This window comes from Nematostella vectensis, chromosome 3, assembly GCF_932526225.1.
Source record: "Nematostella vectensis chromosome 3, jaNemVect1.1, whole genome shotgun sequence".
Lineage (NCBI taxonomy): Eukaryota > Metazoa > Cnidaria > Anthozoa > Actiniaria > Edwardsiidae > Nematostella > Nematostella vectensis.
In genome coordinates, this window is record NC_064036.1 from 6,646,937 (window position 1) to 6,667,439 (window position 20,503).

Sequence of the window (20,503 nt, forward strand, 5' to 3'; positions counted from 1 at the left end):
CCTTTATATCGTAAAATCGAGGACCTCTTTACAACGATACCTCGATTGGGTATTGAACGAAAGAGGCGCTAATGAACTTTTTACTCCCGAGCAAGGAGGAATAAATTCTGTCCTAAAGCAAGTCATTATATAAATGCTTTAAGATTCTGAGTGATTTTATATTGTTAACATTTTAGCTTTTTTTTATATGAAGACGGTCCTGTACCGTTTTTCAAAGTTAAATATCTTATCTATCTTATGTCACGTGTTTTAACTTTAACGTTTTATCGATCCATTTCTTATTAATAGATATTTATGAAAACATGAAAGAGAAAAAACAAACAAACAAAAAACAATTTAATCATCTCTTCTGAGAAAAGAAGCCTTGACTCGAGACATTCAGCGTAAATAATTCTACATAAGGAAGAATTTTCTAGGCAGAAGTACCCCTATAGTAACGCGTGCTTTCTTACTATTTGTTGGCCTTGCATTTCTATGATAAGATAATGTTTCTTACCTTCTGTGATGAATAGAAAGGCGGTCACGGTCACTATAAAGCTGAATAAGTAGACATCCATACTACTAGACAGAACCTAAATCTTCTATCCTGCTACCACACTACTAAATGGTATAACTAGAAAGACCACAGACAAGCTTTATAAACACTATAGGTGGATGCCACTGGGCTACACAATCTATTAGTCAAACCAAACTTACACTGATGTGTGACGTAGAATGCGTGACGTCGTCACACGTGGTCCAGTATTCGCCTGTTCAAGTCGGGTTATTGTGGTTTGAAGTGTATATCTAGCAAACTCTTGGCCCCGACATTATTGCTGTATAAACCAATGACTCTAACAACTGCTAGATTTTAACAACTGCTAATAACATTGCTTTAGTCAAACGACATTCACACGGCTGGTAACGTACTAGTCAATATAAGATTCAGTTGTCACGAGAAGAGGGTCCTGAAAAATTTAACAACAGCACATAGGTGTTGTCTTTTAATAATGTTCCAGTATGTTATGGAAAGTATTGCACTAGCGTTTCATTAACAAGCAGCCCCGCTGTGACGGTAACATAACACATGAATTATAATATTGTGAAAAAGGTGTGTAATTAGTCTGATTTGCGCCCTGTGGCCACTAATACAAAAGTTTGAGAAGGTATACTTCAAAATATAATATCCACAAGGAGGCCACGAAAGCAAGCTAAGCACTGTTAGTATAACAAACACGCTTGGTGGTAGTTTTTTTTATAACTTTCTAGCACTTTTCTCTACACTGATTAATCAATTGAAGATTTTAAAGACGTACTGAGCCCTGCTTCGAAACAGCGTAGCTAAAAGTACTTGTACATTATCATCTTGCCCACATAGCGCAGTTCAAGATACTTGTAGATATCATCTTGCACACATAGCATAGCTCAAGGTACTTGTAGATATCATGTCTATACTTGCACACATAGCGTAGCTCAAGGTACTTGTAGATATCATCTTGCACACATAGCGCAGTTCAAGATACTTGTAGATATCATCTTGCACACATAGCGTATTTCAAGGTTCTTGTAGATATCATGTCTCTACTTGTACACATAGAGCGTAGCTCAAGGTACTTGTAGATATCATCTTGCACACATAGCGCAGTTCAAGAAACTTGTAGATACCATGTCTCTACTTGTACACATAGCGTATTTCAAGGTACTTGTAGATATCACTGTCTCTACTTGCACACATAGCGCAGCTCAAGAAACTTGTAGATACCAGGACAAGGGTCGTTACCGAGCACTGTGTTTGTGTTAGCGACAAAGCTGCAAGAGTTATTCCCTTGGCAGAGATCACGGATTCTCCGGAGTGTCTCATGGACAGTGTCTTTCTTGATGCAGATGGTTTCAGCCTTGTCGTGAGGACAAGGCTGGCTTACAGATGATCTGCCGTAGAGCGCCCATTCTACGTCGATTACAAATCCTTCCAAGCAGGACAACTGTGCATTTTCATTCTCACATATTATTTTACTCTTCCCTGAAATAGATTAATGGTCGTCAATCATTGTTAAACTTGTTGACCATGGAGACAGAAAAGCACACCTGATACCTTAGTTGAAGTAAAACAATGGATGTCAACTTACTGATTAAGGGACGCACGCATGTGTACGAGTTGTTGGCGAAATCTACTTGACATATTCCACCTAAAGGGCATGGTGAAGATCTGCATGCATTCTGCAACATAGACAATGAAGAATTAACTACACAAAATACTGTCGACTAAAACACGTTTATAGGGTGTGGTTCACCCTGCCCATGGTGCATTGCTTGACGGACATTTTTGTATGGCATAGGCTAAGTCAAAATTATATTTGTTCTACACCCTACATGTATTTAAATGCTCGAGAGAGTCATAGTTAACATATGGAAAATGGAAAAATTATAGTATTTGCGATGCTTCAAAAAGAAAGAACCAATTTTTTTGCATCCAAAACAAAACATTTCCAAATACCCCAAGAGAGACGACTAGCAGTCTTGAATATCTGAAGTTTTCTTTTGGGTCTAACAGATGCTGTTTCTTATAGCAGGGATTCTGCATGGAGGGCGTTTGGGTTAAGTTAATAGACCTACCCAGGTAAACATGTCCCCTGACCAACGTGTACAATACTAAGAATCTGAGATAAACTGCTAGGCGGCATTTATCGAGGACATCCCTGAATGAGCAGGCGTGTACCCAGGATTAGCTGAGAGGGGGGTGCAGTTATAGGTAAATAAGGAAAAAGCATAGTATTTGAATATTCTTTTATAAAAAAATAACCCACTTTTTGAGCATTGAATTTTAAAGGTAAGCTCACGACATTGTCATAAATTATTGATTAGTTCATTAGCATTGGAGTTAGTGGTTAGGCGCTAATTGTCACGATTTATCAGTTGGAAAGTGAAAAATAAAAATATGTCTACCGATTATCGAATAACTGCAATCTGTAACAAAACTAATGGGACACTTTCCCTCCCCCTTCCTCAATGTTGGAGGGCAAATGATCACCTTGCTACTGCTTGTGTTTTGAGCTAAAAAATCGCCTCTAACCAATATTAATCGGGGGGAGAGGGTTGGCGGTTGTTCGTATGAGAAGTGTCCCACTTACTTTTGTTGAGGATTGTGGGTCCCTCTCATATAACTCCCCAAATAAGCGCCTTTCCTACGAGGAATAATATTAACAGTCTCTTGCTGTTATTAAAAGCGTGTTTTTATGGTTCTGAAAATGTTGTTACCCCTTGCCCGTTATAGAAAAAAACACCTTGAATGGAGAGATAAGCGCCTCCCCTAAATAGTGGCTTACCTTTGGCATGAATACTCATAGATTAGCGCCTCGGCGCTTATTCGAATAATAAGTGTATGCTCACCTCAAATCCCTGATAGGCGAGCCCCTCCCTCGGAAGCAGGTCGTCCGGGTGTTCCATGTGATCTGAGTTACTGAGCTGGCAAAGCTGCAACTTCCGGTCATAGTTATATGATCGACAGTTGTCATTCATAAAGCACTCGACTTGACATGCATCAGGGCTCTGCTTGTTTGTAATGTTCAGGATCACGTGGTTTAGCAGTGAGCTACCGTTGACTTCGGGTAGCCAGATGACAGATTTGCATCCTTTATGGAACATTGTTATAAAGGCGTTAGTTTAGTGTCCATGCATATACAGGTCAGTTCGAGCACTGAAATTCCTCCTCTGAAAATCCTTCTCTAAAATTCCTATACAAATTCAGATTAATGTATCAATGCCTAAGTCGGACTCCCTTTTACACGAAAGTGTTTTTGACCCCCTTGAGTATTCAAGATTCCACTGTGTTTACATTGTAACTATTAGTTGAAGACCTTAAAAAACTGCATATAAAATTTAAAACATCAACACCTCAGAAAAAGGATTTTTTTTAGTTTCTGATTGCCTTATTCGCTTAAATTCTTAAACTAGAAGGATGTATCATTAGTTTCATGATGGCTTCAGCTTAAAGCTTAGTCCAGAGTTGCAAAGAAAGTTCCATTTTATATAATCACCACATTTCCGTCATTTCTATTATTCATCATACAGAAAGACCGTCATTAGATATTAATGGCTTTATTCTTACCTTCCGTTTCAGAGAAAGAATAAAGTAGAGCCAAAAGTTTTATCAGCAACCTGGTATCCATAATCTCGGAATGAGGAGGAGTGAAATTTTATCCCCACTTTCCGGTCTCTTGTTGTTTCACAATTATGATAAACACATTAACACCTGCATAAATATATATTATTCATACAGATACTTAGAAGTCGAATTTAGTATTTACTCACACTCCTAATTGTTTTTACAACTCTCAAGGCTACAATCCTTTTTAATTTTAAATCTTTTTCTCATTTTCAAGGGCTAAACCCTCTGTCACATAATCATCTGGTAATAGAAAGAGCGAGTTTACAAATATTAGTGGTGGGGGAGGGGGAGGGGGGGTACCGGACTAAACTTTCACCCCCCCCCCCCCCCCCCTCAGCTCACTGACTGATGGGAAGGAACTTGGAAACACTGAGCCTTTGAATCTGCATTTTCTTCGGATAACTTGGGCTCCCTTTTACCCTTTTTCGCACAAGTCAAGAGTAAGAGATGGTTTGAAAGCAGATTTGAGTGGATATTGGTCCCCTTAACAACGCCTGGAAGGTTTGAAAGCAGACTTGAGTAGATATTGGCCCCCTAAAGAACACCTGGAGGTCGGCTGAAAAACCACAGGGTACCCGAGTATTAATTTGACAAATTCATTTATTGAGCATGCACAACATACGAATAATATGAGCATGTAAACATCCTACAAACATACTTCCCATATGTTGCAAGTCTCCGACTGCAACAGCCTTTAACCACAGGGTACCCGATTCATATATTTGATTCATATATGAATGACTCGGCTTGCACATAAATATTATGAGAATGTTTGAGCATTCTTGAGCTAACTTATCATGAAAGCATGCAATATTAGCACTTGCAGTCCTGCATTGATAGTGCGTTCATTGTACCAAAGGTGAGCCTTGCATGACATTAAAACCACAGGGAGCCCAAATAGTACTTCTTTGAAAAAGGAAAACAAAGTTACTATTTTACCGGCATTTCGTGTAATGGGTATTCTCCCATTACAAATATAAAAGGCAAATCGTCGATTCCCGAACCATAGCGGGGATTGGACGGTGCTAGCTATACCACTCTCGTTAACCCGGGGGGGGACTCTCCAGAAAAGTAGACGTCTTTTAGGGTGTAAAATAATAATAATAACAATAATAATAATAATAATAATAATAATAATAATAATAATAATAATAATAATAATAATAATAATAATAATAATAATAATAATAATAATAATAATAATAATAATAATAATAACAGTTATTTGGACGCATTTTGCTAACGCCTCAATGCGTTTACAATGTAAAAGTGAAATATATGTATATAAAAATAAGTATATATGTATATAAAAAAAGAACATCAGATTTTGCATTGTATAGAAAAGTAACAAAAAAGAAAAAAAACTATGAATTTCTAAATGTCTTTATTCCTAAAATTTCTTTATTTCTTTTATTCGAAGAGAAACGTTTTCAGTTGGCTCTTAAAAATGGACACGCTAGAAACATTTCTTATAGCGGATGGAAGGTTATTCCACAATTTAGGGGCGGCTATAGAGAAAGATCTGTACCCAAAAGTTACGGTGCGGGAGCGGGGAACAGTAAGCAGTCCCTGATTGGCTGATCTCAGGGACCGGCTAGGAAGGGAAGGTTTAAAAAGATCACATAAATATTGGGGGGGGGGGGGGGGGCGGAGCGATTTTGCGTTTTGAAAGTAAGCAGAGGAATTTTGAAAATTACTCTCTTTTCAACCGGACGTCAATGAAGTTCCCGCATGATTGGGGTTATATGATCTCTGCGCTTAGTCAGAGTCACAAGTCTTGCCGCAGCGTTTCCCTGGCAGCAGTCCCCTGGCAGCAGTCCCCTGGCCCAGATCAAGTGCCGTCGCGAGTTTGGAAAGAGTTTGCATTTGAACTAGCTCCGATTGTGAGTGATTTGTACAACAGTTCTCTCAGAGAAGGGCGTGTTCCAGAGATCTTGAAGACATCCCTGGTCATTCCTACTCCCAAGGTCACCCCACCCAAGACAGTTGAGGATGATCTCAGACCAATTACTCTTACGTCACCGTTGGCCAAAATTCTAGAGGGCTTCACTCTCGAACACCTGATGAATCAAGTTGCAGAGAACCTGGACATTAAGCAGTTTTCGATGTCAGGCAGATCAACAACACATGCCTTAGTTTATATGCTCCATATTATACTAGCTGCCTTAGACAAAGGTAATTGCTTTATAAGAGTGTTCTTTGCAGACTTTTCTAAAGGTTTTGATTTGGTTGATCATAATGCATTAGTGAACGAAATGAAACTGCTTAACGTTCATAATGTAATTATAAGGTGGATCTGCTGTTTTCTCTCAAATAGACCTCAACGTGTAAGAGTAGGCAATGCATTGTCATCTGTAGTTGTTCCCAATGGGGGTATTCCACAGGGCACGAAATCTGCTCCGCTTTTGTTTGCAATCTTAGTCAACCGTCTGCTTGCAAGGTGGCCTAATAGAGTTAAATATGTTGACGATACCACCGTATTTGAAATTGTTCCAAGATGCTCTCCCAGTTACATACAATTTATTGTTAATGATATCAAGGAATATGCGTCATCAAGGGGCATGCGTCTGAACCCCAAGAAATGCAAAGAGCTTCAGATCAATTTCTTAAAGTACCAACCTTCTGTCCCCCAAAGATTAATCCTTGGGAGCGCAGTTGTTGAGAAAGTTGAATATTACAAGCTATTAGGTGTACACATATCAGCTGATCTGTCATGGAATGTTCATGTTGACCACATTGTTAAGAAGGCTAGCAAGCGCCTCTATGCCCTCAGAGTGCTCAGGAAGGCAGGTGTCCAGCAGTCAGATATGGTCCTTATCTATTGCTCGTTAATTCGGTCAGTCCTTGAGTACGCTGCTCCTGTCTGGGCCTCCCTTCCTGAGTACCTTGCAGAGCTTATCGAAACAGTGCAACGAAAAGCTATTCGAATAATCTACCCTTGCCTTAGCTATGAATCAGGGCTCAAAGTAGCAAAAATGGACTCACTTACAGTCCGCAGAGCAGAACTGTGCCGTCGATTCATGACCAAAGCAAGATGCACTGAGCCTATAAAATATATAATTCAATCTGGGACTGAGGTCGCCCATGGTTACTCGCTAAGGGGGGGTTGCAGCCGTTTGGATAAATCAGTTGGTGTAACTGGAAGGTATAATAACTTTATCACAATTCGTTTCCAGTAGTTATGCTAGTATATATTTATACATTGTTAAGTGTAGTGTGCATCGGCCGACATACTGTAATTTAGCTTTTGCTACAAAAGTATGAATAAACGATTATTATTATTATTATTATTATTTTGCACTCTTTGTAATTTGCTAATTTCAGTTATAGGAAGACCATATAGCAAGCTGTTGCAGTAGTCGATCTTTGAAGAGATGAAAGAATGAACTAGCCGTTCTGTGTTGGATTTGTTTAGGTACTTTCTAACTCTTCCAATATTTCTTTAAGATAACCAAGCTGATCGACAGACACTGTTTATGTGACTAGACATGGGTAGATTAATGTCAAAAATAACACCCAAATTACGAGCTTCCTGGTTGGCAGTAACAAATTTGTTATTAATTGTACTGCCCTCTAGAGAAGAAAAATCAACAAATCGAGAGTGGAAATGCACTATTTCGGTTTTTGTGGGGTTGCAGCGTAGTTTATTATCTGCAAAGAAGGTTTGGATGTTAACTATGCATCTCTCAAGATTTACAATGGTGGAACACCTATTATCGGGTGAAGCCGCAACATAGAGCTGAGAGTAATCAGCGTAGAGCATGCAGTTGAGGCCATGAGACCTAATCAGTTCTTCCAAAGGGGCAAAATATAAGATGAACAACAAGGGGCCAAGAACAGAGCTCTAAGGGACGCCATAGTTTAAGATACAAGGCTCAGATTGAGCTGCCTCGATCACAACCCGTTGAGTACGACCGTTAATATAGAAAGAAAACCATTGTAGGACGGTGCCGCTAAAACCGAATCGGGAAGATAGCCTATCGATGAGAATCTTATGATCGATAGTATCGAATGCAGCTGAGAGAACCAGTAGGACTAAGATGACTTCCTTCTTCTCGTCCATAGCTCTTAAGATGTCATTCTACACACGGACGAGGGCGGTTTCAGTGCTGTGGAATCTCCGATACGCCGCTTGGAATTCGGGATACAAACCATTTTCGACCAGATAGTGGCGAGTCTGCATTGAAGCTATCTTCTCGATTATCTTAGAAGTAAAGAGAATATTGGTAATGGGTCTAAAATTAAAAAAGTCCTCTTTATCAAGGGAGTTGTTTTTAATCTTAGGAAAAAGACAACCTTGTTGAAAAGAACGTGGGAAAACACAATTTTTAAATGATGCCTTTACATTGAAGTTATGATGGGTAGTAATTCATCTAAGCAGGATTTACGAAGCCGTGTAGGGATGGGGTCTGACAAGCAGGATTTAGATGGCGCTTCCTCAATTATCTCGCGCACAGCTTCAGAAGAAACTTCATTGAAGGTTTCAAATTTGCATAATGGAGAAGAGGAGTTTGTTATTTTAACTTGAGAGGAGCTTTTATTGCTCTGTCTTAGGTTATTTATTTTCTCCACAAAATGTGCACTGAACTTCTCAGCCAGTTCTTACCAACTGCTATCTCTTAGGGTTTGTTTTAGGATTTTTCCGATTCTGCTATCTTTTAGGGGTTTTTACGCCGGGGGAGGGGGATTTTTCCGATTCTGCTATCTTTTAGGGTGTCTCACGTTAAATAGTGGCCCAATAGCTCGAAACGTATTTTACAATAAACCACAAGTCAACTGATCGGTTAATACTTTCGACTTTTTTGTGGGTAACATAACAATACAAGATCCGTCAGCCAATTAAAACGAGCATTGTTTTTTAATGCTATCTCTCAGGGTTAAAAATTCCTTCGACCACACCCAATGTGCTATCTCTTAGGGGTAAGAATTATTGTTGACCACGCCCTTAGTGCCATCCCTTTGGGTTAAAATTTATTTTGCTTTCGAGCACCCCCGTCTGTTTTTCTCGCCCCCCCCCCCCCCCCCCTCGGGCTCGTAAAACTGAACAGGAAATTCCGCTAACACAAATCACGGTGACAACTTTTCCCGATCTCATCAAACTCCTAATTATTTCTTCGACAAGAACACTCTTCCCCACTTCTTCCTGCCCCGTGATCACGGCGTTGTGTCCTGCAAGAATGAAGGCAAGGGCCTCTGGCTGGAAAGCGATGAGTTGTTGCTCCATATTCGCACTACATGTTAGCCCAACCCGTCTACTCGGTGTTTGCTTCACGTGTAAACACAGAACAAGGGTTTTCCAGTTAGTTCCTCATGTGATTGGTTCTTGGTGTTCTCAAAACAGTCGGTCCACTGAGCGAGGTCGGGGCCTGGACACAATACAGAATACAATGGTCTCAGCAGTCGCCATTGCATTGCATTTTCTGTTGTGTCCAGTCCCCGAGCGCGCTCAGTGGACCGGCCGTTTGTCAGCACCCTAGAAGAACAATAAATTTCGACTTTGCAGCGAAAAATTGCAAGGTAATTCTGTCCCTTTGGATTTTTTTTCTTGGATAGATGTGTTTAGAAATTATTCTTCCATGGCATATAGGATTTGAATGAAGGGAAAAGCTGTCCGCTTTCTGCCGAAAAAGTTGCCTCGAAGAGTCGAATGTGTGTTTGCCAGGGCGTGGAGCTTCCTACCCTGTTGTATTTTATTACGAGTGGGGAGGAGTTAATCGAGATGAGGGAGGAAAATCGACTAAATTGTTATGAATCACGGCTAAAACGGAATCAGATCAATCTAGGACAACATCTTCAAGAATTTGGCTTTATTATAGATATATTCGGTAAACAAATTAAAGATAAAATTATTCGATACAAGAACAAATTTCGTCTGGTTTGCCCGTGGTAGGAGGTAACAGCATTTTAATATTTCTCGTGTTTTCGTGGCAGCGATGGCTTAAATGAAAGAATATGAGTTGCTGCATCGCCTGGCGTGCAGATTGCAGATTGGATATTTCCTTCAAAACTGGCCAGCGAATTCTCAGTTTTATCGTGGCGATCTGTTTTTAGCCTGTTGCCTTTTCCTACGGGATTCTAGGTATTAAAGGACTCTCCTGTGAACTCTCAAAACGGCTCAGCTTTTATTATACACCGAAATCCACTAGCAATTCTTTTATGTTTTAATACGTTTCTATGTCCATATAAACTTTAGTATCGAAGCGCTCTGAACTTGGGGCGCCTGTGCAAGAACATCTGTAGACCCTCTCTTGGCCCTCTTCCAGCTTCAATGGTTGTATTCAAAATACTGATCGAAGACCATGTTAAGAATAGAGCAGTTGTTGGTGGTGATCTACATCATGATGATGGTGAAATATTTCTGCACAAGCTCCCCAAACGTATTTGCATCTGGATAAATGCCATTCGGCCATCCAGGTCACTTTTGGTAAACTTCCTCAAACTTTAAAAAATGATCCTTGTTGCCCCATTACATATACAAGAAAAGCATATAGGACCCTAGATTTAGCTCAGATGCCATATTTGACCCTGGAGTAATCGTGTTTAGGTAGCTTCTGAGTTTTAAACGAAAATAGAATGAAAACTCTATGGGTTTTTTTTTCGGGCACCTTGTGGTTTTAGGCTGTATTTGTTGGAATCATTTGCAACATATGGGAAGTATTTTTTTATGATGTTTTCATGCCTATATATGTTATGTTTTGCATGCTTAATTAATTTATTTTATAAAATTCATACTCGGTTACCATGTTGTTTCTCACCCGAAATAGAAAATCGTAAATAATTCAAATCAACTTATACCACAATTCGACTCCACTAACTACCAGGCGTTGTTCAGGAGACCAAAATATACTCAAATCTGGTCTCAAACCTACTCTAGCTCTCGACTTGTGCGAAACCCCTATTTTCCGGCTTCTGCCACCAGGTATAAATTTGCTTTTAAATTTGAAAAACTGGTTGAGTTAGCCTTGTGTTACCTTATTCACCTAAATTCTCAAACTAGAAGATATACATTATCGGCTTTCAGTTTGCAATGTCCAGTCTTAAAGAAGGTCCATTTTATTTCATTTCAACCTGATTCCCGCCATTTCTATTATGTATATGAATGGCTTTATACTTACCTTCCGTTTCAGAGAAAGAATAAAGCAGAGCCAAAAGTTTTATCAGCAACCTGGAAGCCATAATCTCGGAATGAGATGGAGTGAATGAATTTCGTCCTCACTTTCTTGATTTTTTTTTTTCTTTTCTCAAATACGATAAACCATAAACACCTGCATGTTCATGTGTTATTCATGGGGATACCAGTGATCACTCATCAAACTCATTAATGTTTAACAACTCTCACAGTTAGAATCTTTTTGAATGCTATATCCCGATTAGTGTTCTACATACGAAGCCAACAAAGAGCACCCAAATCATTTAAGAGTTGTTTCTTTTAAGTGTGTAACTACTTTTCCACACATAATCTTATTCGTGATCGCTAAAGAATTTGATAATAAATAAAGACCACTACCCTAACAAGTCAAACAAAAAATATCCAATGCCGCATTCACATGTCAAGCGAAACATGTTTGAAGAAGTCGGCATGGTCAGAATTATCAAGGCTACTCCATCGAGACATTTAAACATTATTCGAACAAGGTGTGTGCAATAACTACTTACAATATCGGTTCATGTCGAAATCCGAGTCTTGAAAAGGGGCACACTTCCTTACAAAAAGAAATAATTAACACATTTCATGACCAACAAAGAGCAAAACGTAGCTAAAGAAAAAGGGAGATCAGTAAAAGAATACTTGCGTGAATAACAGTAAAATCCAAACAGAAGCATATACAAATAGTGGCGGAGAACTGGTTCTAAAACCAAGGGAGGAGGGGAGGGTTGGGGGATTGTGGTTTCGACGGGAGGGGGCACGTGGTTTTGACATAGAGTACCAAGGTACATTGCGTTCTCGTGAAAAACATTCGCAGGCTGTAACCAAAAGACATCGATAAGACAGCAAATTCTAAGGCTTCCGCTGGAATGTAAATACAAACAGTATAGTATACATTTCATACAAATATATATCTAGACTAATAATTACTGTGTGCAAGGACGTCCACCATTGTCGAAAAAATAAACAAAAACATTTTAGACTTGGCATCTTTTGCTAAATAATGCATAATGCAAGCTGTTTCGGTATCATCTTGCAATCTCTTCCTATACGGAAAGAGATCTAAAAAATGTCCACTTTCCATACTACTAGAGTCAATATTCAATTGATTGGTTTGTAGAAAGTAATGAAAAAGCTGATGATGATGGCATATGCTATCAGCCACGATTGAGTCTAAAATTTCTTATAGAGCAGCAAAGGGTTTTTTTTTCTTTTTTTTCCTCTTTTTCTTTTTAAGAACTTTTAAACTGTTTTTATTTTTAGAATAACTTGGTATCGGAATAAGCAGCATTAACTTATGTTGCTTAGATCAAAAAGTTGCTTTAATATTCTTCAAGGGATGTTAATTATTTTGCTGAACTAAAAAAAATCCTTAATTCAATCAACAAAATTACCAATCAAGTCTGTTTCTTAGCGCTTTATGTCGAAAAACAATTGAATCCATGGGGTTATGGCACAACCGTTCACTCTGATGGCAACGACAGACCAAGCTGTCGAGATCATAACCCTGAATTGCCGACGGTCCTCAATAGGGAACTGACGCTAAGCATGTAAACAATTAAGCATTTTACATCCTTGACACGTTCATATTCATTACTTTAAGTGGGCTTATTAGACTCTAGTTCTTCAATAATTAATTCATTCACAAAATTACTAAAATTAGACCAAGTAATAAGAAAGCCACAATCCCCGCCAAAACTATATATTGATCCATTTCAAATCGGTACCCCTTTTTGTGCGTATGGGTGCATACAGGTTAACCTATTATTAGCCGCGCCCATTTTCCCACTCCTCTCAACCAATATGTTGACTTAGGGCTGGACTTCAGCTATCGTAAACTAATGACAGGCTCTCAACATTAGCAAAGGGGGGGCATAGGGGGGGATTTTATTTGGGAGGCACACTTGATTGCCTGGCATGGTTTTTTTTTTGCAGATCACAGACGTCGTATTCCAGGAAAGTTGACAAATAAGGTTGTCATTCGAACCCTTTCCTCCATAGGCGCGTACACATGAAAAAGTGGGTCATTTCTTATTAAGAAATCTTCAAAGATTATGCTTTTTCCATGACACCTATGACTTCGCACCACCCCTCAGCCCATCCTGTGTACGCGCTTGTTCCATTACAAGAGATCTTGTTTATTCACATACCATAAATGAGATATAGAAAAGAAAGGTCCCTCCCCCGTTATAGAACAAAATCTTGGGGGTGGAAAGTAATGTTGGACCTCCAGTCACATTCTACTTAGTATTAGTAGCAATAAATAAATCAAGTTTTTTTTTATAGATTAATGCTTCTTAATAAATACAATGCATATTTAAAAACTATTTTACGGAGTAGACCTATAACAGTCGATCTTTGGGTAAAGATATATTACACATTTAGATTCAGGATCACGACGTATAGAAAAGTCAAGAAAACACTAGCCTACAAAAAAAATGATGGATAACATTTTGCTTTATAACGTAAAACCAAACAGTGCTACATCCGGTACATGCTTAATTCCTTTTTCTAAGTCTTGGAAATCTATCGCGTGCAAAGGTAAAAGGGTTCTGGATTGGCTTGCCACCGACAGGAAGTGATGTCACTGGTTAGAGAGGAACCCATTTACAAGCATAGCGTGTCTCGAGATATTTGTACACATTAGGGCATGGATCGCGTCCCACCAATGATGAGCTAGAATGAAAACTACACGACCGCTTCCCCTGGCAGTACTCTCGCACCTTGGCGAGGGTCTGGGGGTATTGGGCGGTGCAGATGCTGTTAGCTGAATGGGGACACGGCTCTTGGGCGGACCTGGCAAACAAGGCCCACTGGATGTCCAAGACAGTCCCTTGTGGACACGAATATTCTGCTTTATGGTTCTCGCACGTGATGATGGGTGGCTCTAAAAAAGTAAGAGATAAGAATTTCAAATAAAAAAAATGTTTCGGCGTATTATGTGCTGCAAAAATATAAAGTTTTTTTTAGAAATCAAGTTTTTTTTTAAGATTACTGCTTCTTTATAGAAAAACAATGCACTTGCATTAGGAATCTTCAAAAAACTATTTTACGGTGTAGACATTTATAACAGTCGATCTCTGGGCGAAGATATATCGCACATTCTGATTCGGGATCGAGGCGCATTATTATTATTATTATTATTTTTCTATTAAAACTATTTGCATCATCCAATTTGAAAAAGCCGTAAAGCTGGTGTTATAGTAGTGGAAATATTAGACTCTTTCTTTGACTCACGTGTTAGACAGTCCGGTTGCTCAGCAGGGCATACACATGTATACGAGTCGTGAACAAAGTCGGCCTGGCAGAGAAGGACAGAAGGACATGGGCCAGACGCGCAAGCATTCTGTAAGATTTCAAAAGTCAACAAACCATAAAGTTGGTGTATTGGCACACACGCTGGTAGCAGGCCCGTGCCCAGGATTTTTCTTGGGGGTGATGGGGTGGGGGTGGGTTGAAATTCGTAAAAATTGGACTTAATTTTCATGAGGGGTGGGGGGGGGAGTTAACTGAAAAAAATCTGACCACCCCCGAAAAAACAAAAAGGTATTTTTTTTTATTCAATTGCAGTATCTCCACGGGTTTACAAAAATGTTTGACTTTTAGATTTTCAAGAGTGATCTAGAATACCTTTTTTATAATTCGCTTAGGCTTTATAGTTTTGTCTAATATTAGAAAAAATAGCACGCCTATTGCGAAGCGGAAGTGGGCTTTGCTTCGTTGTGGGGGGGGGGGGGGGGGGAGGGTGCGGACGCATGTTGACACGCACCGTTAACAAAGTGTCAAAGAGGCAAAGTAATCCATTACCTCGGTTCCCCGGTAGACAAATCCCTTCCTCGGCACCTTGTCATCCGGGTGTTCCACGTGATCCGAGTTGCTGAGCTGGCAAAGCTCCAGCTCTTGGCAAAAATTGTATGATCGACAGCTGTCATTCGCGAAGCATGTGGCTTGGCATTGGTTTGACGTCGGGGTCGTGAGGTTCTGGATAATGTGGTTTTGTAACCACGTTCCATTGAACTCGGGGAACCACGGGACAATTTTGCATCCATGAACTAAAGAAAATAACTCCATCCAATAAACAGTATGGAAAAAACGCTGAATATATCAATGTTTATAGAACATAACATGCGTTAGGGCTTTATGCAAACAGAGCTATCATCTGCCAACATCGCTGGTAGACTTGCGCGGTTGACGATGTTTGTCATTCTAATTCGTAGCATTATTGGCCCCATGCCGAAGAAGTGCTAAAGTAATCTTCAAAAGTAAAGGATGTCAAACGCATCTGTTTGCGCAGAAGTCTTGATAAAACAAATCCGTAGTTGATCTAAATCAGAAGCCATAGGCACCCGATTTTACTACGATTTTCAATATAACCATTTTTCAACTGATAATCCGCTTTTTGGTTTCCGTCATCAAACAAACGGAGTTCAGTTGTTTGATTTGCCAGGGCCAATAATGAAAATCTATGATAAGTTTGAAATAATTCTAAGTAGCTAGTGACGCTGTTTTCCAATGTGGCAATTTTGCTTCTGTTAAAACAGTAAAGAGATAGGTGCATAATTGAATAAATTATTAGTTTAAAAACAAAAACATTTTACATTTCTTAACAACTTTCACATTTTGTGCTTTTTTCTTCTTTTTTATTAAAAGAACATAAAGACCTTTTCTTCTTACAGTTATTATAGTATGATTGCAAACATACTATCTTCTTGTGTTTGCCTAATCTCGTTAGAAGTCTGAAACAAAGACCGTTTGGGTTCTTCTTTTTATTCATTATGCATTTACCTGTATTATTAATTATCGGCTGTGTCGCCATCAACCATCATCGAAAAATACACATAAAACCCCCTAATTCCTCCAATGCTACTCTGTTCCTACTCAGTTCGTTATCGGGGTCAAATGACGATGCTGTGAAGGGTCCTTTCTTGTGTATAATAAATAGCTCACCTTTCCTTGTGCATTGCATAATTTCGGACTGTTTCCTTTGTTTATATAGTATATCTAAAACAACAAGGCAGTTTACCTTTCTTTTGAAAATTCAAGAAGCTAGCCAGGATGAAGGCCCATGGAAAGAGAAGCATGCCTTGCTTTGTAAAAAGCATAGAATCACAGGCTTTCCACCCGCCAGTGAAGGATTTCTAAGGAAATACGAAATAACGCAAAAAAAACATCTATAAGTCAAATCTTCATTCTCTAATTCATGAAATTAACTTTGTTTGGATGTAAATCTATCCGTCTGTGGTGTTTTACCGTCCCTAGAAGCTCAATTTTACGAGTTTAGAGCGTTAAAAGTCTGACTCGATTTTGAGTTCGATACAGCATATAACCAAGGCTGAAAACTTGATTCTGACTACCTCACCGTCAGCGCGATTTTCTGCCGGATTTTAAGCAGTACGTATTCACTGACACCGGTACAGAATGGGAGACGGATGGAACTATCCCCGAACCGAGTTTCTAAGCAATGCGCCTAAAAACCTGCGAGAATTAATGATGAACCCGGACATAGCAGCTGGTCAAATGGCATCCTTGGAATGTAATTTGCATAGACCGCATAGTTGCGAGGGCTGCTATGTTTTGGGGGAGGGTTGTGAGGGCTGCTATGTTTTGGGGTAGGGTTGTGAGGGCTGCTATGATTGGGGGGAGGGTTGCGAGGGCTGCCATGTTTGGGGGGGTGGTATGAAAACTAAGATTTTAGTTGGGAAGGAGCTAATGATGCTGTTTTCTATTTAGGTTGCAACGATCAGCATTTCATATATTTGAAAATGTCAAAATTCTCACAGGGGAGTACAATATTATTTACCTGTACAATATTATTTACACCCCTGAAAAATGGGCTCGAAATCAACTTTTCTCCTGGCTTGGTAGTTTAAGGCCAGCTCCGCCGCCCCGTTATGTACATGTCTATGTCAGACATACAAACACACAATAATTTTAGTTTTTTTTTTCCTGGGGGAGGGCCTTAATTTTTGGTCGACTTTTTGGGAGAGGGTCACCATTTTTGTGCTTTTAATCTGATAGATTGGGGGAGGGTCGATATTTTTAACCAGAAAAAAAAATCAAATTAGCAACCCTCCCCCCCGATAAAAAATGACTTTTTTCCCTAAGAATGGGGATCGTTTAGTTCCTCGATTAGTGGCTGTTGGGGGACTTGGTCACCGCCCTGTGTTTTTGTTTATACACGCCCCTGGTTATTCTTTTCGTATAATTCATTGAGTATTATATTTTCAAAACAGTGGCATCTCATAGACTTTGTCATCGTTCGCCAGCGAGATATCCAGGATGTCTAGGTCACCAGAGCCATGCGAGGAGCGAAATGCTGGACAGACCACCGCCTAGTCCGCTGCACTCTGAAACTTCACATTGTCCCACGTCACCCAAAGCGTCCAAAGCTTGTCCGCACGCCCTTCAACACGGCCAGACTACAACAGCCTTCCTACCTGCAGAAGTTCCAGAACAGCCTGAATGAGAAGCTGACTGCAAACGGACCTTTGTATTGAGATCCAAAGGAGAAGTGGAACCAGTTCAGAGTTGTAGTCACCGAGACAGCAAAGACAGCTCTTGGCCCAAAGAGGCGGAAACACCAGGATTGTTTCGACAAGAACAACGAAGCAATTGAAAATCTACTTGCCAGAAAAAACAAGGGATTTATGGAATGGCAGAACGATCGAGCTCCGCCGCAAAGAAAGACAGATTTAAGTCCGTAGGGTACTTGGCTCAGCAGGAAATGCGTGACAAGTGGGGGGAGAAGAAAGCCAAAGAGATCCAAGGCTTTGCAGACTCTAACAACTCAAAACAGTTCTTTAGCTCCCTCAAAACAATTTATGGTCCATCGAAATCTGGATCCGCGCCCTTGTTGCCAGGAGACCGAGCCACGCTCATCAAGGACAAGGCTGCAATCTACATGAGGTGGAGGGAACACTTCAGTCAACTTCTTAACCGCCCGTCATCAGTAGACCAGTCTGCACTAGACCAAGTACCTCAACAGCCACTAATAGAGGAACTAATCGATCCCCCATCCATGGAGGAGCTCACGAAGGCCATCAAGCAAATGTCATCTGGGAAAGCTCCGGGAAAGGACGGTATACCAACGGAGGTGTACAAGGCCCTCATGACAAGGCCGTGTACGCTTTTCACAGGGTCCTGATCAGCATCTGGGACGAGTAATTAATGCCTGCCGACCTACGTTACCCATTATTAGTCGCCCTCTACAAGAAAAATGGCATTCGCACAGTCTGCGAAAATCACAGGGGTATATCCCTAGCTCTCGAACGCCGGAAAAATCCTCGCCCGCATCATGCTGAACAGGCTGATCCAATCTGTAGCAGAGAAAAACCTCCCTGAGTCACAGTGCGGCTTTAGCCCTGGTAGAAGCACAGTTGACATGGGATTTGCAGTAAGACAGATCCAGGAGAAGTGCCTTGAGCAGAACATGAACCTCCACGCAGTCTTCATCGACCTCACCAAAGCTTTCGACACCGTCAACCGCGAAGCCTTGCGGATTATCCTCAGTAAGCTTGGATGACCTGCAAAGTTTACAACCTTGAATAGACTGTTCAATGACGACATGACGGGTGAAGTCTTGTCCGATGGTGAGCCGTCTGAGAGCTTCAGTATCTCCAACGGTGTGAAACAAGGCTGCGTGCTTGCTCCCGTGTTGTTCAATCTCTTCTTTAACCAGGTACTGCTCCACGCTGTGCGAGACCTAGACCTTGGTATCTACATCAGATACCGGCTGAACGGCTGACTGTTTGACCTGCGACGTCTTACTGCCAAGACGAAGATCATGGAGGGGCTCATACTTGATGCCCTGTTCGCCGACGACTGTGCGCTGATGGCTCACCAGGGGAATCATCTGCAGACTACTGTGGACAAGTTCTCTGGAGCATCAAAGTTGTTTGGCCTGACAATCAGTCTCAGTAAGACGAAAGTTGTCCTTCAACCCGCACAAGACAGTAACTCCAGGGGAGAGGGGTTTCCCCTCTTATATGGGCTATACGGGGACGTGCCGCTGGACAGGGTTATGGTTTTTTACCTATCTGTCCTTAACAGGGTATATCATTTCAGGCCTCTCTGTCCTGGACAGGGTACATAATTTTAAGCAAGACTGTCATAAACAGGGTAGGGATTTGGTTGCCTTGCTAAAACTCGTAACCGCTGATCCTGCCGCCGATCTGATTGCCTTGCTTGCTTTCACGTGCTAACCGGGTGCTTGGTTCGATCGATTTTGCGATAAAAGACTGCCGCGAAAAAGTATTGTCCTGCAGGGATATTGTTGCGTGTCGCGTGTGTCTCAAGTTACCTTCGCAAAATCGCAAACTGGGAGGTCAAAGTCAAATATAATTGTGCATCTGTACATCTGACTTTGGTCTGCGTAGCCACATGCGTGTCCACAGATAAGACGAGATACAACGTATCGTCTTCCTCGGTCCACAAGAGACAACCATGATGAGATTTTTAAATTCACCGAAACCTAAAAAAACAACGTTAAAAAAACATTTTTCGCCTTGGCCCAGCCTCTACTGAAAATTAGGCGTTCTTACACCGAAATGCAACAGTCTTTAGGAAGCAGGTTAGCACTAATCCAGGGATAAATACGGCTATCTCGACTTTTGATTGGACAAAAAAGGCTTTTATCCCGCCAGGGTTAGCATTAACCTGCTTTCTGGGAACCCGGTCCTGGTGTTTAGGCATATGCCTCGTAGTTCGCTAAGCGTGTAAGTGGGTTCCTCCTTAGCAGTTACGATTCCCCACTTCTACTTCTATCATAATCCAGCAAGTAAAGCTCGTGATGTTGTGTTTGAGCCGTTTTAGCCTTTATTTCTTTGTGAGATTATAAACAAAAAGAAGACCAAACAGCGACGTTTCTGGAACCAAAGTGGATGCAATTGTCCATGGAGGAAATGACAATTATTAAAATGAAGGACAAAAGCAGAAGCAAAATTTTGCCAACGTTTCGGACTTAAATGAATTCATCTTCAGGGCGGTTATATAACGCTATTTTATCAATAAAGTCCGAAACGCTGGCAAAACCTCGCTTCTGTTTTTGTCCTTCATTTTATTAATAGCATTTATTTCTTTGTTCTCATAGAATGTTTATATTGTGAGTTTACAATATAGAAACTACTGACGCATTGCCAATGACATAGTAATAGCCTTGGGCTGTCTGTGTTGGCCAATAAAAGAAAGCGCGTGAATCCAATCTCGCCGCAAGA

General features: G+C 40.5%; 2 protein-coding genes across 5 annotated transcripts; both read right to left on the bottom strand.

Annotated features, from left to right (window-relative positions):
- Positions 1-970: 970 nt before the first annotated feature.
- Positions 971-11,766, bottom strand: LOC5504062 (latrophilin Cirl). Of its 3 annotated transcripts, none has more exons than XM_048725510.1 (5): positions 11,260-11,766; positions 3,367-3,608; positions 3,108-3,161; positions 2,106-2,196; positions 971-1,999 (listed from the first exon to the last, which is right to left on the bottom strand). In XM_048725510.1, the coding sequence occupies exons 1-5, from the start codon at positions 11,318-11,320 to the stop codon at positions 1,701-1,703; spliced, it is 747 nt and encodes a 248-aa protein (XP_048581467.1). In that variant the 5' UTR covers positions 11,321-11,766; the 3' UTR covers positions 971-1,700. The 3 variants fall into 3 exon arrangements, with proteins under 3 accessions (XP_048581467.1, XP_048581466.1, XP_048581468.1); XM_048725509.1 differs by lacking the exon at positions 11,260-11,766 and adding an exon at positions 4,085-4,439; XM_048725511.1 differs by lacking the exons at positions 3,108-3,161; positions 11,260-11,766 and adding an exon at positions 4,085-4,434.
- A 1,789-nt stretch (positions 11,767-13,555) lies between these two features.
- LOC116611786 (L-rhamnose-binding lectin CSL3) lies at positions 13,556-16,812 on the bottom strand. 2 transcript variants are annotated; one of them, XM_032372340.2, is made up of 5 exons: positions 16,651-16,812; positions 16,315-16,429; positions 15,099-15,343; positions 14,529-14,637; positions 13,556-14,178 (listed from the first exon to the last, which is right to left on the bottom strand). In XM_032372340.2, exons 2-5 carry the CDS (start codon positions 16,391-16,393, stop codon positions 13,883-13,885), a joined length of 729 nt encoding a protein of 242 aa, XP_032228231.2. In that variant the 5' UTR covers positions 16,394-16,429; positions 16,651-16,812; the 3' UTR covers positions 13,556-13,882. The 2 variants fall into 2 exon arrangements, with proteins under 2 accessions (XP_032228231.2, XP_048581565.1); XM_048725608.1 differs by having other exon boundaries at positions 16,646-16,807.
- Between the last annotated feature and the right edge of the window lie 3,691 nt (positions 16,813-20,503).

Excerpts from the sequence above, each read along its gene's own strand:
- LOC5504062 (XM_048725510.1), bottom strand. The coding sequence starts at position 11,320 with ATGGCTTCCAGGTTGCTGATAAAACTTTTGGCTCTGCTTTATTCTTTC. Across the intron at positions 3,162-3,366 it reads TCGCCTATCAGGGATTTGAG|GAAAGGCGCTTATTTGGGGA; the intron begins GTGAGCATACAC and ends TATTCCTCGTAG. Across the intron at positions 2,000-2,105 it reads ATGCGTGCGTCCCTTAATCA|GGAAGAGTAAAATAATATGT; the intron begins GTAAGTTGACAT and ends AATCTATTTCAG.
- LOC116611786 (XM_032372340.2), bottom strand. The coding sequence starts at position 16,393 with ATGCTTTTTACAAAGCAAGGCATGCTTCTCTTTCCATGGGCCTTCATC. Across the intron at positions 15,344-16,314 it reads CTTGAATTTTCAAAAGAAAG|TTCATGGATGCAAAATTGTC; the intron begins GTAAACTGCCTT and ends TATTTTCTTTAG. Across the intron at positions 14,179-14,528 it reads GCAACCGGACTGTCTAACAC|AGCCACCCATCATCACGTGC; the intron begins GTGAGTCAAAGA and ends TTACTTTTTTAG.